The 16,190-nt window shown below is 40.0% G+C and overlaps 1 protein-coding gene across 2 annotated transcripts in view; it reads left to right on the plus strand.

The window, feature by feature from the left end:
* Positions 1 to 3,594: 3,594 nt before the first annotated feature.
* The window catches only part of LOC139136574 (protein C3orf33 homolog), a 53,165-nt gene continuing 40,569 nt past the window's right edge, over positions 3,595 to 16,190 (plus strand). Inside the window, exon 1 of one of the 2 annotated variants that reach the window (XM_070704317.1) lies at positions 3,595 to 3,750. In XM_070704317.1, the coding sequence (XP_070560418.1) occupies positions 3,625 to 3,750 (126 nt within the window). In that variant the 5' untranslated portion in view covers positions 3,595 to 3,624. The remainder of the gene's footprint in view (positions 3,751 to 16,190) is intronic. The other variant, XM_070704316.1, reaches the window with a different exon arrangement.

Raw genomic sequence — 16,190 nt, forward strand, 5'->3', positions numbered from 1 at the left:
TATGTGGAGACCAGCAACAAGCACAATGCCTTACACAAAAATTACACTCAAGACCATGATCAGCAAGCCAGAGCAGGACACAGGAGATGCAGTTGCTCTGATAAGGGAGGTCACCGCGTTGATGTACAGGGATATTAGAGAATCCGGTCCCACAACGTACCGGCCCCGCGACGGATTGGCTCACAACCCACTGTTGATCACCATTTCTCACTTCTTCTGGTAATACGTGGCAAGAAATAGTCAATTACAGGACACAGTAGACAAAATGAGTGGGTTTTCGTGGCATTTTGCAGGATAATTGCACGGCTACACATAGGGAATTATTGAGAGATCCTGTGCACGGTCATGGCAGTGATCCAACGGCTAGCTAGTGTAGGCCTACCGGTGCTAGTACTTCGTTGTTGTACCTCCTGATTGCCGTGTAGGTCTGATCAATCCTCTTTCGAATTCAAATGAGATAACCCCCACAGGAGCATGCGCAGCGCGACGACCACTGGGCTTTAATGTACAGCATGAGCCCTATTAAACAAAGGTCATTGCCCCATCAGCGAAACCGTTGTAGTAATGTATCAGCAAACAAACACCCAGAGCAGAAGATACCAAGATGGCTGAACGATGCTGAAGTTATTTTCGTATTCGTTTTCGTATTCGTTTTCGTATTCGTATTCGTATTCGTATTGGAGTCACTGACAGAAATTGTTATTTGTAGTCCAGGTTTCAGGTATGAAACGTGCAATATACGATATTTACTGAGGTTTAAATATTGTGATAATTTGATTCGTAATTTCATCTGCCAAATTTGGTTAAATTTACATAAATTTGCATTTGTAGATTTTAAAGAATTTTGTTCACTTCATTTTATTTGAAAAAAAAATACTTAAAATCGGTTGGGATCTGGTAAGGCAGCATCTTCGCTTGCCAATGTCTTATGACCGGGCAGCTGGATGCACCCCGAAATCAGGTGGTCAGTGCCAAGTGATGGGACTCGTGAGAGCGGATGCAAAGGAGCTGCCCTGGACTGTACCATTTTTTTGCGGGGAGGGCAGATTTTTGTGAGGCGCTGCAAAACGGGTGACTGTTGAAAGCTATGATGAACGGGGGACTTGTCTAGGACAACCATCTGAATAAAAAATGTGAAAATTGTTATATCCGGTCATCCTTTTGGACTCACTTTAGAATGATCATATCCCTTTACAATTTGTATTTCAAGTATTTTACTTGATTTTGATATGGCTCTACGTAGACCTGAAATAAATTAAAATAACAATATAATACAATACTTTACAAAACTCAGGGAGTGCGGTAAGGCAAAAATTACAAAATTGCAAGTTACGACTAAGTTGTACGTGCTGCTACAGGGGAGAAAGTAAATCAATGACAATAGGTAGTTTATCTTTCAGAGTAAAGATGTGAGCAATATTATACATAAAACCGGACCGACCGATAATTCATGTATTACATTCAATCAGGGCTCAAAGTAGCGACCATTTTCAGTAGCATAGGCGACCAAATTTTATGAGATTGTGACTGAATTTTTTTCAAGACATTTCTCCATACCGTATACGTGATCAAATACAACATATATTCGCTCAGTGTTCACGGAGCATTGTCCTGAAAGGCCACGACCCCAAAATACGCGTTGAATAAGCATAGCCGTTGAGCGGATTCACTCAAAGGTTTGAGCGCGTTCTCTCCTCTGCACAGCGCTGCCAGTGTCTGCTGATGTTATCTTGAGTGATCTGTCAAAATATCCCATGAATTCAATGATAAATTTTACTACAATCCAATCAAGTATCAGAAGCAGTTTTAGTGCTGTCACATCATTTCAAATGAACCAATCATAATCCCAGCATAAAATGTCATCAAAATATAGCTGACAAGGGAAAACAAGCAACCAGTAACTGCAACATGTTCATGCGTTCCCGTGCGTAATGAATATTTGCGTTAGTGGCATGTGACCGGCTAGACCATTTCCGGAAATCGTCCTTTGGAAAGCAGATCAAAGCATCGATTTCATCAAGCTTGTACTGGATTATCCTGTTTCATAAAGGTTTTTGTTTTCAGTTAGATCTAAATAGCAAGCAACTTTGTTGAAATATCATGGCAAATCTGCCGAGTAGCGACTGCAATTATGTAGAACCATGGAGGTAGTAGAGAACAGACCATGGATGGGACTGTGGCGATGACCTCAATGACCCGAGCGAGTTCGATACACGCCACAAGTACCGCTGCGATATCACAGCTAGGATTAAATGCGCATATACGTTTGAGTTTTGTTCTCTTGCCTACAAAATATCTATCGAAAGTTGATAGTTGCTGCATTTCTATTCAGAGTTTTTGTTGAAAAAAGTAGCTATCTACGGCTAGCGGCTTAATTGGTCCCCCAAAATAGTACTGCTGAAAGTTTTGGAGTGACCTGCAGAACGGAGTTGTAGAGCGGGGCAAACTGCGTAACACTAAAACTGGATCGCACAGTAACAAATGACGGAACCGATCGAGCCAGTGCGACAGCTACTAGACTAGCTGAAGTCTATTTATCATAGAGTACAGGTATTTCTCGATATTTCGCGATACAATTAATTTCCATGCATTCTGGTGTATCTTATCATAACGCAAGTTGATCAACATGTTCTGGCAATGACAGTTGACGCAAACGCAAGGAAAGAAAAAGAGATGGGCCGTACTGAAATAAGGACTCTGACAACAGCTCACACATTAATTTAATCTTTATTAGGGAAACAAATGTACCGATCGGGACATAGGCCTATGATACCATTTTAGTCATCTCGTTTTCTTTTATGACGCTTTCCCACATCATATGAGATGATATTTTCTTTGCGACAGCAGTATAAATATAGCATGTCATCGACTTAGGGGCATGCGATAACGTTGAGCCCTGCATTCACTGTCGTTATGACGATCACTTTCTCAGAGATATCAGTTTAAAACAAGAAAATTACCTTTTAAGTTTACATCTCGTCAAATTGGGCGGGTCAGCTAAATTGCCATTATCGATACTAATGATGTCAACAGAATGTTTAAGTTGGTTGTTGTGATAAAGTTAATACGAAAACGAATACGAATACGAATACGAAAATGATGTTTGTTTAAAAAATCTTTCCTCCAAAGACTACTACTGGCCCACAGGCGCTAATAGCTTGGTTGTCTGCTAAATAGATCGATTTTCGGCTCGATCTATCGATCCCGTGGTCAGTATGCCCGCAACTGTAACCTAGTGAGTATTTTGGTTACAATGGCGCGCATATCGACTACGGGATCGACAGATCGAACCGAAAATCGATCTATTCAACAGACTACCCAGCTAAGGAGTGCCTGTGTACTGGCCGTTTGTTTTTAAAATCTCTCCTCTAATTATAGCAACGATATCTTTCAATCTAGGGCCTAAAAAGATTGGATCTTTTTCAACTTACATCCTCAAATATTGAAGTATTGATATATTGTCATATAAAAAGCACTTTAAGTTCTGTAAAGACAAAACTTTTATATAATACGTACGAAATTTGGACTAAAAATAAAAAATTTTGTCAGTGACTCCAATACGAATACGAATACGAATACGAAAACGAATACGAAAACGAATACGAAAATAACTTCAGCATCGTGATGGCTGACACTAGCAGACCACCTGGGAATTCATCGTTCCAAAATTCAAGTGATGGAGGTCTATCTGCAGCCTATGTCTTCAGGAAAACCACAACGTTCTTAGACGAACACATAAGAGCTATTCGGGTACGTTTTTACACATTCGTTGAATTCTAATAGGAAAATCTACGGGCAAGCGTGTACGATTGTCTGGTTCATTGGTGCAATCATTGGCATGGCTGCATTTCCGTAGCCTACAAACCTCTCCTGGCGATTTTGTGTTGTGTGTTAAGATGGGCCCACCTTTTCCATCACACTATTCGCCGGGAAAAGTTGTTGCCCACAGAACTAGTCTACAGCAAGGTGCTATGTTGTTGTTGTGATGGAATTTCCTCCTTCACTATAGGAGCACCCTCTCTTGAGGTCTGTAGCAAGGTTAAAAGAATACACAAAAACAGACAAGACACAATTACACACAAATAAAGAAAATAGGAGAACAGTTCAAATGGATGCACTATTGTTCGAGCCTTTCAATCAGAGTGTTTCTTTCTGTGTGTAGGGCAAACAGTAACATCCGGGTTCTGTGCTCGAATGTCCTGATGAATTCTGGGTGTGGGTTGTGAATGATCTTGGATGAGTCCAATATATTATTAGCTGTGTCTTGAAGGCTGTGTCGTCTCTGGCGATCGAGATAATGTCATTAAAGTTATGCTCTTGTAAAAATTGCTCCAATTTACTCCAATGTTTTTCTCTGATGGCGTTTAGCTTGTTGCAGATTGCTATAAAGTGCTCTCTATCCTCTGGTTCTTGTAAGCAGAGTTGACAGACAGTATTGACCTCATATTGATTGAACTTTGCCCTATTAGCCTGAAGGATGTAAGTTCCAGTTAGTAGTTTCGCTTTGATACAGGCTCGTTGTACATCTCTAGGACATGATGTTACAGATGACCAAACTTGATGAGGTTGAGATATCTTACATGCTGTAATGTTTAGATAGCGTAGTGACGATGTCGAATTCGCTTCATTGCGTAGTTGGTTTGTCCAGTGGGCACTAATGTTTGATTTTACCAGTTTCTTGAGTGTGTATTTGGATATAGGTTCAAGAAGCATCTCTATGGGGTTTGGTAAGTTATATTGGTTGTGTATTGATTTGAGTTGTGCGAACCAGCTGTTCGATGGACTATTATTCAGTATACCGTAGAGTTAACACGTAATGACCACTGCTGGCTGCCCATGTTGCTCCAGCATGTGACACTGAGGAAAGTAGACAGTACATGTACATGTATGTGCTTTTTTTCTATAACCTACATCAATGATGTCTGGCAGTGTCACACAATTTTTTATTTTTGAAATTCGTTATGTCTATTTATTCCAGGAATGCCGTGTCAATAGGAAAACAATAACACTTCCTGAAGATTTAATGAATGTCCTTGAAGTGAATGACCAGCTTTTATTTTTTACACAGATTACTTTCACACCATGCAAGAACTGTTTGACTGTCAAGGGAATAAATAAAAATTCAAAGATTCAACAATTTGAAGCTGTAGCTTGAGGTAATTCAATGCTTCCTCATGGTATTTAACATTTTAAGTGCCACAAGTTCTCTCAAATGCTACAACAATATCTGGCTTTACTCCGATCTGTTTAAAAAATCGGTGAACAACCCTGATAAATGGTAGAACTCATGTGCGCCAAGTTTTTGATGATAATCAAAATGTGCCATATTGCAGCATGTCTTCAATGTGTTTGCAACGTCCTTTTTGAACAGTATGCTATGATTTTGAGGTCCGGATAACATTTTATTTAACAGACAGCGTACCGGTTCTAGTGTGTTTGCATGATCTTCAGATAATTGCTCTGAAGGAGTTACACGTGATGACTTCCTGAGTGCTTTTTGTACTGATGCGCAGTGCACAATACTTCGGTTGCCAGCATTAAAGCAACAATTGTTTGAAAAAATTTCCAATCCGACAAATCCTTTACATTTCATATCATTGTCTTGCATTACATATTCAAACTCTTGGAGGTTTACTTTTATTTGATGTGATACCTCATGCCATTCTTCTTGAAGTTCTTGATTGAACCGTTTTAGATCACCGTTTCTGGAACACTGCTTAGTATTGCTGATGACTTTCCTAGGTGTTAAAGGATTTCACAGAGTTTTTAGTTGTATTTGGAGCAGTGTCACTTTGAAATATATTAAAAGCGTTTTGGTGGATTTGACTGATATGAAAATGTCCTTGCGTTTTTTCTCATTTTGCTGTCCCATTTCTATTATTGTTTTCATTGTAATGCCACATTTTTGTTTTCGGAGAAGCTCACTTGTGAAGGCATTTTCTTGACCTTTGATATCATCATGTATTTCTGCAATAAATTCATCTACTCGCAACATTTTACCACCTAACTGGATATTTTTAGGATGCCCATTCTTCTTTCACTGTGTCCAATGGTTCTTGCATTTCCCTGATCAATGAAATTGTACCTTTGGTTTGAGCATTTGATGTCTTCACATTGATCCGTGTTAATGTGCTGTATATTTACTTTGCATGGCGAGTCAAATCACTTAGATTATAGTGCAGACCAAAGGGGGCATGTTGGCAGGTAGTATTTACAAATGAATTCTGCCAATTGTTGAGAAAACATGAGTTTTTACCAGCATTTTCAGTACATGGCTGTGCATTGACAGATTCCTTTGCCTTTTCTTTGGTATTGTTGAAGTATGTCTTGAAATTCGAGTTTTGTGTTGTTAAGAAATCTTCCTTGGATATAATTGGGAACCTGATTGTTCTTCGACTTGTTCAGGAGGTATGGATAAATTTGATTTTATACCTTCACAAATTTTAATTGTAGCTTGACCTAGGGAATCCACATTTGTAATTTTTTTCTCCAGATTGTTGCAAGTAGTTGTTAGTAACGTCGTTTGAAATTTACTTTGCAACACAATCATAATTTCTAGGACAATTTCAGCTAAGTTCTCCAAATACTGTGAATTTAAAAGTAGACTTACACAGTACATCATACTTGTTATCGCTGACTTTGATGGTAAAAAGGATTTTACTGAGCGTTTAACTTTTTCATAAAATGACCAGCACAAGCATGAGGTATCGTTTTCATTAAGTCTCTTTGACTGCCATTACTGTTAACTATATGCCATGCATGCAGTAAGAAAGTCTCCATGGTTGAAAACTTCTAATATTGCCAAAATGAATGCCCAGCTTTCATCACTATTATTTGAACTGGTTGAGAAGTCCAAATATTTGTTTTTCTGCATGACATACCAGTACACATTGCATCCAAAAAAGACACATAAGGCAAGCTGTGTGCCTCATTTATCATAAACGACAGCGGCAGATCATGACCATGACCAATTTGGTTTGCAATTGTTAGATCATAGTAGTATATTCTGCCAGATGCAATTGTTGATTTTATGCACCCACCTGTTGCATCCCAAAAGACTATTGTTTTGTTACACAAGTCATGCAAGAAACAAACACCAGTTTCAGTAAAACAAATCACTACCAAGGGTGAAACAAAAATGTCAAATAAAACCTCTGATTTTGTAGTTCTTGTCACTGGCAGTTTTCATAGATTCTGTAATTTGTGTGAGACTTTCGATTTCATTACTGTGCATTTGCCCTTGATTCTCTGGATATGTTTTGAAAGACATGTTGCGTTTTACCTGTTGAGTCATTTTCCAGAAAGTAATGTCTTGCCATCTAGCTTTTTCATTTTGATGATATACTGTTTGAATGGCTTCAGACCAGAAGCAAATTTTTCTGCAAGTTCATGTCAAAGTTCTCGTCTTATCGGCCTGGCAATGTATTTTATAGTGGGGTCATGTTCTCATATTTAACAATGCATGTGTAAAATTGCTGCATGTGTATTTTCACTATTATGGAGCAATACTTTGATTTAAGTGACCTCTTGCTTGCATGAGACCTCATGTATTTAAAGAATTTGAAACTTTGTGATAATCAAACACAATTACACAATATTTGTTTGATTTTTTCAAATCCCCTTTCAATAACTTTCTGCCATTCACCTCTTGGAAACAATCTTCCCTTTTTATTTTTTGTAAGGTATTGCCAAGTTTCTTGAGGGAACTCAAAGGTTGAATCAGCTGGAGTATCAATTTCAATGTAATTCAAACTCCATAATCGAGCGGGGACTGTGTCATCAGCAATGACTTGTCATTTTCTAGAATTCTACACTTGATGTTTTGCTCTGTACATGTACACAAATCATTATCCTCAGAGTGGACTGATGTTTTATCAATGCCAATTAATGTTTCACTTATTACATTTGTTGTTTCAATAAACACAGTGCCTCCCTCATTGATCTTGTCTGTATTGTTTCACTGCATTTCTATGTCCACAACATTAATCTTGTTACATGCCTTGAATCCACAAATAAAACAAGGCCTTTTCCACTTTTATTCAAGTTTTTATTATTTTAATGCAATCGTAATGATACCATTCCTTACATTTTTTGCATTGAATGTACTGCTGTGACTTATCGTATTTGGTTTGGCAAATGCAATATACCTTTACTTGTGCAGTACTCCAATTATCCAATAAGACAGATATACTGGGGAGGTTTTTGGAAGCTTTTTTCTCATTGGTCTATTTTTTGGACTATCTAGTTTCTCGTTTTTTGCAACATTGTTTGGATCTTCATTAGACAAGTTATATACGGTACCGGTATATTTACTTCTGCATTTGTGTCATCATTTTTGTTAGGTATTTGATGAGAGCAATTTTATATCTTGTTCAATTCAGCCAATTTAGTATGAATGTTTCCCCTGTTTTCTGTCCAGATCTGTTTCAAATATTTAATAGCATTTTTGGCATTTTTGGCGAGTGGTTTGCCAAACTAAATTTTTTGGAACATTGGTCCAGAAAACATTGTCTAACAGTGATGGTTCGTCACAGTGTGACGGGAGTTCAAGCAAAATAAACTTCAGCTATGTTTTGGAAATCCCGGGCCAATCTCCTACCACTAACTAGCTTCTTCAGCTTAGGACCCACTCCCAGTAAACCCTCATGGCAGTATCTTTCTTTTTGTTTTACATCTTTTGAAGAGTCGTCATATTTTCGTGAGCTGGAAGTCTGTTTATGACTTACCATGGTCTGGCTTACTTTCACACTGCCTGCAGACCTTTGGACTTGTGGTTTCCACTGTTTTTTAACCTGTGAATTAAGTATTAGATAATCATAAATGAGCAATTGATGGTACCCATAGTGCGGTCTAAAGAATACTGAATTTACCTATGACAATGTGAGATAAGTAATAAATAACATTTTCATGGTTACTGTATCAATTATCAAACACATTTGACTTAACTGAGCATCACTATAAAAACAAACAAAATGATAAAACCAATAATATTATTTTACTTGCTTGGTATTTAAAGATATGTCACTGCTCCAAGCATTTCAACACCAAATGTATTGAAATAAGAACAATAACTACAATGTAAAATATAAAGCAAATCATTCGTGATGGCTACAGGAGTCAGCTCAGTACAACTAAGAATGTGTGTACATATCACATAAGACTTTCGTATTTGAAAAACATGATGCTTATAACTTTTCTGGTATTTTCTTGAAGAATAAAAATGTTTGAAATATGCCTCAAGTTTAAGTTAGTGTAACTTTTCAAATCCTTTAACGTGTATCAAGTTGGGTTTCTTTGTGACATTCCCTTAGCATTTCTAAGTACACAGTTTTTGATTTGACAATGTTGCGTACGTGTTGGTGTGTGATGTGCCTTGTTTTATTGTTGGGGATTGAATTCAAATCTGCATGGACCGAAATAAGTTTTTTCAAGACGGCTAATGCAGGACAAAATTATAATATTAATTATCCTCAACATTAACAAGCTGATCAGTGCTTATCTCAGAACATTATACATGAAGTTGATCAACAAACTGTTACATACTGGTACATGTACGGTATACAGTACATGTAGGTGTTGCATGCAACAAGAAACTGAAAACAATGTTGAAGTTTGTTGTAGTACTTTCTTACACATCTTTACCTTATAAATGGAGCCATGCATTGGTACCCTGATCAATAATGCAAAATGTTCATTGATATCAAGCGTTACAGCATCTCAAATACAGAAAACATTGTTAGACATTGAAGTTCTTTGTGTGAGTATGTGGGGACTACTATTCCTAACAGATCGTAATGATTGATTCCCAAAACTTGGTACTTGGTGGTATTTGATGGGATTGTGATGCCCCTTGTCAGTGAATCTCTTTGTTCCAGGATTAAGCAATGGGTTTAATGGTTCCCTTGGTTTTGTTATGATTATCATTGGCCTTTGGAGACTGGCTGGATGATAGGACCATCTCCCTTAGTGATGTATTCTGTGGTTCCCTTGCTTTTATGATTATCATTGGCCTTGGTGACCGACCAGGTGATGGGACTATCCCCCTATAGTGATGTATTCTGTGGTTCCCTTGGTTTTATGATTATCATAGGCCTTGGTGACCGACTGGGTGATGGGACTATCCCCCTTAGTGATGGATTCCATGGTTCCCTTGGTTTTATGATTATTATTGGCCTTGGTGACCGACTGGGTGATGGGACTATCCCCCTTAGTGATGGATTCCATGGTTCCCTTGGTTTTATGATTATTATTGGCCTTGGTGACCGACTGGGTGATGGGACTGTCCCCCTTAGTGATGGATTCCATGGTTCCCTTGGTTTTATGATTATTATTTACCTTGGTGACCGACTGGGTGATGGACTCCCCCCTTAGTGATGGATTCCATGGTTCCCTTGGTTTTATGATTATTATTTGCCTTGGTGACCGACTGGGTGATGGGACTATCCCCCTTAGTGATGGATTCCATGGTTCCCTTGGTTTTATGATTATTATTTGCCTTGGTGACCGACTGGGTGATGGGACTATCCCCCTTAGCGATGGATTCCATGGTTCCCTTGGTTTTATAATTATTGTTGGCCTTGGTGACCGACCGGGTGATAGGATTATCCCCTTAGTGATGGTTTTTCATGGTTCCCTTGCTTTTATGATTATTATTTGCCTTGGTGACCGACTGGGTGATGGGACTATCCCCCTTAGTGATGGATTCCATGGTTCCCTTGGTTTTATGATTATTATTGGCCTTGGTGACTGACTGGGTGATAGGACTGTCCCCCTTAGTGATGGATTCCATGGTTCCCTTGGTTTTATGATTATTATTTGCCTTGGTGACCGATCGGATGATAGGACTATCCCCCTTAGTGATGGATTCCTTGGTTCCCTTGGTTTATGATTATCATTGGCCTTGGTGACCAACTGGGCGATGGGACTATCCCCCTTAGTGATGGTTCCCTTGGTTTTATGATTATCATTGACCTTTGTGACCAACTGGGTGATAGGACTATCCCCCTTCGTGATGGATTCAATGGTTCCCTTGCTTTTATGATTATCATTGCAGGGATAGAAATACTTTTTTATTTCTTGTGGCAAAAGTTTGCCACCGGATATAAATCAGGTGGCAATTATGAAAATCTGGTGGCAGTTTAACACATCATGTGATCGGTATAATACAACATTTTGTCATTATTGCCACATACTCATTCTAATTTATAAACTCTTGAAAATATGGTGAGTACACGTCACAAAAAGTCAACCCATACTGCAGGCCTCGAAAAAGAATTTCAAACTTACTAACCGTGGGACACGTGAATTTCATTTTTACTTGGCCGAGAGGAAAAATTACTTGCCCTAAATTTCTAATAACTGTACCAGTAATTTGTAACAGAGAGCAAGAGTTTGGCCATATGAAGTGAATTCAAAGAGGGAAAAAACATATTCAAACATGAACTACATGTACATCTTGTTAAAATGAAGGACTATTACCAAATCTGAAATGTCGCAGAAGAAATGTGAGAATACTTTAGTCTTTTCTGTAGATTTGGCCATCTAGAAAACATCTTTGAATTTGGAATTTTTCCACAACCTAATCCAAATTAAAATCTTTGCATAAGAGTAATAAGATTGTGTGATTTACAATGTGCATGGCTGGCTGCTGCTCTTTATTATCAAGCTGAGATCACAAACAACTGCTCTGCTAGTGTTTATCTGCCAATGCATGCGCACATGTACATCTGCAACCCTTTTACCTGTTTACATGTTTGCTCACTGAGCACAGCAGTCTTTCAAAGTTTTATTTTGATAGGCCTAAATGTATTCGTCAAGAGAGCAGATAAGATTCAAGTTTCGTTTTCTTTACTCTTCAGTGCAGATTTTTTTTCTGTAAGTGAGAGCCGATTCCTAACAACCAAGGTCACGTATTACGTTGAAACTGTCTGCATCTCATGCACTACATAGCTGCAATGTGTGGCCTCCTTGTAATTGGTCGACTGAGCCCGTTTCGACTACGATGTAAACTTGTAATTTTTCAACTGGGTGTTGATTTACGTTGAACAGTAAGCATTGCCGAGATCCATGGCTTCGAATAAGTTTACATCCATTTACCAAGCACATGGTGCAATTACACTATCGCGTGAAGCCGATCGACTGTCATACGACTCATACACTTGCACAAAGAGAATGGCAACCACTGTCAAGAGCATACCACTTTACGGCATACACATACAAAACAGTGAGTTCACTCCGTGTCGTCGGAGAGAACATGTCGCAAAACTCTATTTTTACGTTTTTTTGTGTTTTACAACATCAAGAACGATTATTTTGCGATGTCGGGCGGATTTTCAAGGTTTTCAGAAAAACTTTGGAGAGTTGAAGGACTTTCAATGACTGTAGGCGTGTACAGACATAATGAAATACGTTTTCAAGCTTGAATTGTCCAGGGCTTAGTTAATTCAACCGCTGGTGCACTTGCCCGTCGGACGGGAAGCATATTGAATTGATTTTACTTGCCCGAACGCAAAATTCACTAGCCACGGGCGTCGGGCGATAGGAATTTTCGAGCCCTGTTTACTGGCTAATGAATTGCAAGTATTTATTATTATTTAATTCATGCAGGCTGCAGTTTGGCTTTGTTTTCAAAATGTCACAACATGCTTTTATCTTGTGCCCTATGACTGCATATGCGGCTATCACAGAGGGCAACAACATGTCAAGTGTAACAAAAGCTGCTGTCATCGATATGGAGATTAGCCAATCACAAGTTTGGATTCACGCTATGTTTTCATTCATGCCAAAATGTCGCAATTAGTTTGTTTTTTTTTTTTTTTGCTAATGAGTTTTTCCGCTGTCAGACAACGCGTGTTCCTTCAGTGTTCCTTCATTCAAGCCGTAGGATCGATGACATGATGACCCAAAATTTAGTGGCAGAAAAATACCACCAGAAAAAAATTTTGGTGGCAGATTGACAGTTTTTGGTGGCAAATGCCACCATTGCCACCGATTATTTCGAACACTGCATTGGCCTTGGTGACCGACCAGGTGATGGGACTATCCCCTATAGTGATGTATTCTGTGGTTCCCTTGGTTTTATGATTATCATAGGCCTTGGTGACCGACCGGATGATAGGACTATCCCCCTTAGTGATGGATTCAATGGTTCCCTTGGTTTTATGATTATCATTGGCCTTGGTGACCGACCAGGTGATTGGACTATCCCCCTTAGTGATGGATTCCATGGTTCCCTTGGTTTTATGATTATTATTGGCCTTGGTGACCGACTGGGTGATAGGACTATCCCCCTTAGTGATGGATTCCATGGTTCCCTTGGTTTTATGATTATTATTTGCCTTGGTGACCAACTGGGTGATAGGACTATCCCCCTTAGTGATGGATTCCATGGTTCCCTTGGTTTTATGATTATCATTGGCCTTGGTGACCAACTGGGTGATAGGACTATCCCCCTTAGTGATGGATTCCATGGTTCCCTTGGTTTTATGATTATCGTTGGCCTTGGTGACCAACCGGTGATAGAACTGTCCCCCTTAGTGATGGATTCCATGGTTCCCTTGGTTTTATGATTATTATTTGCCTTGGTGACCGACTGGGTGATGGGACTATCCCCCTTAGTGATGGATTCCATGGTTCCCTTGGTTTTATGATTATTATTTGCCTTGGTGACCGACCGGGTGATGGGACTATTCCCCTTAGTGATGGATTCCGTGGTTCCCTTGGTTTTATGATTATTATTTGCCTTGGTGACCGACTGGGTGATGGGACTATCCCCCTTAGTGATGGAATTCATGGTTCCCTTGGTTTTATGATTATCGTTGGCCTTGGTGACCAACTGGGTGATGGGACTGTCCCCCTTAGTGATGGATTCCATGGTTCCCTTGGTTTTATGATTATTATTGGCCTTGGTGACTGACTGGGTGATGGGACTATCCCCCTTAGTGATGGTTCCCTTGGTTTTATGATTATTATTGGCCTTGGTGACCAACTGGATGATAGGACTATCCCCCTTCGTGATGGATTCCATGGTTCCCTTGGTTTTATGATTATTATTGGCCTTGGTGACCAACTGGGTGATGGGACTATCCCCCTTAGTGATGGTTCCCTTGGTTTTATGATTATCATTGGCCTTTGTGACCAACTGGGTGATAGGACTATCCCTCTTCGTGATGGATTCCATGGTTCCCTTGCTTTTATGATTATCATTGGCCTTGGTGACCGACCGGGTTTGAGGACTATCCCCTTTAGTGATGTATTCTGTGGTTCCCTTGGTTTTATGATTATGATTGGCCTTGGTGACCGACCGGGTGATAGGACTATCCCCCTTAGTGATGGATTCCATGGTTCCCTTGGTTTTATGATTATCATTGGCCTTGGTGACCGACCAGGTGATTGGACTATCCCCCCATAGTGATGTATTCTGTGGTTCCCTTGCTTTTATGATTATAATTGGCCTTGATGACCGACCAGGTGATGGGACTATCCCCTTTAGTGATGTATTCTGTGGTTCCCTTGGTTTTATGATTATCATAGGCCTTGGTGACCGACCGGATGATAGGACTATCCCCCTTAGTGATGGATTCCATGGTTCCCTTGGTTTTATGATTATCATTGGCCTTGGTGACCGACCGGATGATAGGACTATCCCCTTAGTGATGGATTCCATGGTTCCCTTGGTTTTATGATTATTATTTGCCTTGGTGACCGACTGGGTGATAGGACTATCCCCCTTAGTGATGGATTCATTGGTTCCCTTGGTTTTATGATTATCATTGGCCTTGGTGACCGACCAGGTGATTGGACTATCCCCCTTAGTGATGGATTCCATGGTTCCTTGGTTTTATGATTATCATTGACCTTGGTGACCGACTGGGTGATAGGACTATCCCCCTTAGTGATGGATTCCATGGTTCCCTTGGTTTTATGATTATTATTTGCCTTGGTGACCAACTGGGTGATGGGACTATCCCCCTTAGTGATGGATTCCATGGTTCCCTTGGTTTTATGATTATCATTGGCCTTGGTGACCAACTGGGTGATAGGACTATCCCCCTTAGTGATGGATTCCATGGTTCCCTTGGTTTTATGATTATCGTTGGCCTTGGTGACCAACTGGGTGATGGGACTGTCCCCCTTAGTGATGGATTCCATGGTTCCCTTGGTTTTATGATTATTATTTGCCTTGGTGACCGACTGGGTGATGGGACTATCCCCCTTAGTGATGGATTCCATGGTTCCCTTGGTTTTATGATTATTATTTGCCTTGGTGACCGACTGGGTGATGGGATTATTCCCCTTAGTGATGGATTCCGTGTTCCTTGGTTTTATGATTATTATTTGCCTTGGTGACCGACTGGGTGATGGGACTATCCCCCTTAGTGATGGAATTCATGGTTCCCTTGGTTTTATGATTATCTTTGGCCTTGGTGACCGACCGGGTGATAGGACTGTCCCCCTTAGTGATGGATTCCATGGTTTCCTTGGTTTTATGATTATCATTGGCCTTGGTGACCGACTGGGTGATGGGACTATCCCCCTTAGTGATGGTTCCCTTGGTTTTATGATTATCATTGGCCTTTGTGACCAACTGGGTGATAGGACTATCCCCCTTCGTGATGGATTCCATGGTTCCCTTGCTTTTATGATTATCATTGGCCTTGGTGACCAACTGGGTGATGGGACTATCCCCCTTAGTGATGGTTCCCTTGGTTTTATGATTATCATTGGCCTTTATGACCAACTGGGTGATAGGACTATCCCCCTTCGTGATGGATTCCATGGTTCCCTTGCTTTTATGATTATCATTGGCCTTGGTGACCGACCGGGTTTGAGGACTATCCCCTATAGTGATGTATTCTGTGGTTCCCTTGGTTTTATGATTATCATAGGCCTTGGTTACCGACCGGATGATAGGACTATCCCCCTTAGTGATGGATTCCATGGTTCCCTTGGTTTTATGATTATCATTGGCCTTGGTGACCGACCAGGTGATGGGACTATCCCCTATAGTGATGTATTCTGTGGTTCCCTTGCTTTTATGATTATAATTGGCCTTGATGACCGACCAGGTGATGGGACTATCCCCTTTAGTGATGTATTCTGTGGTTCCCTTGGTTTTATGATTATCATAGGCCTTGGTGACCGACCGGATGATAGGACTATCCCCCTTAGTGATGGATTCCATGGTTCCC

This window comes from Ptychodera flava, chromosome 7, assembly GCF_041260155.1.
Source record: "Ptychodera flava strain L36383 chromosome 7, AS_Pfla_20210202, whole genome shotgun sequence".
In the NCBI taxonomy this organism is placed as follows: Eukaryota; Metazoa; Hemichordata; class Enteropneusta; family Ptychoderidae; genus Ptychodera; species Ptychodera flava.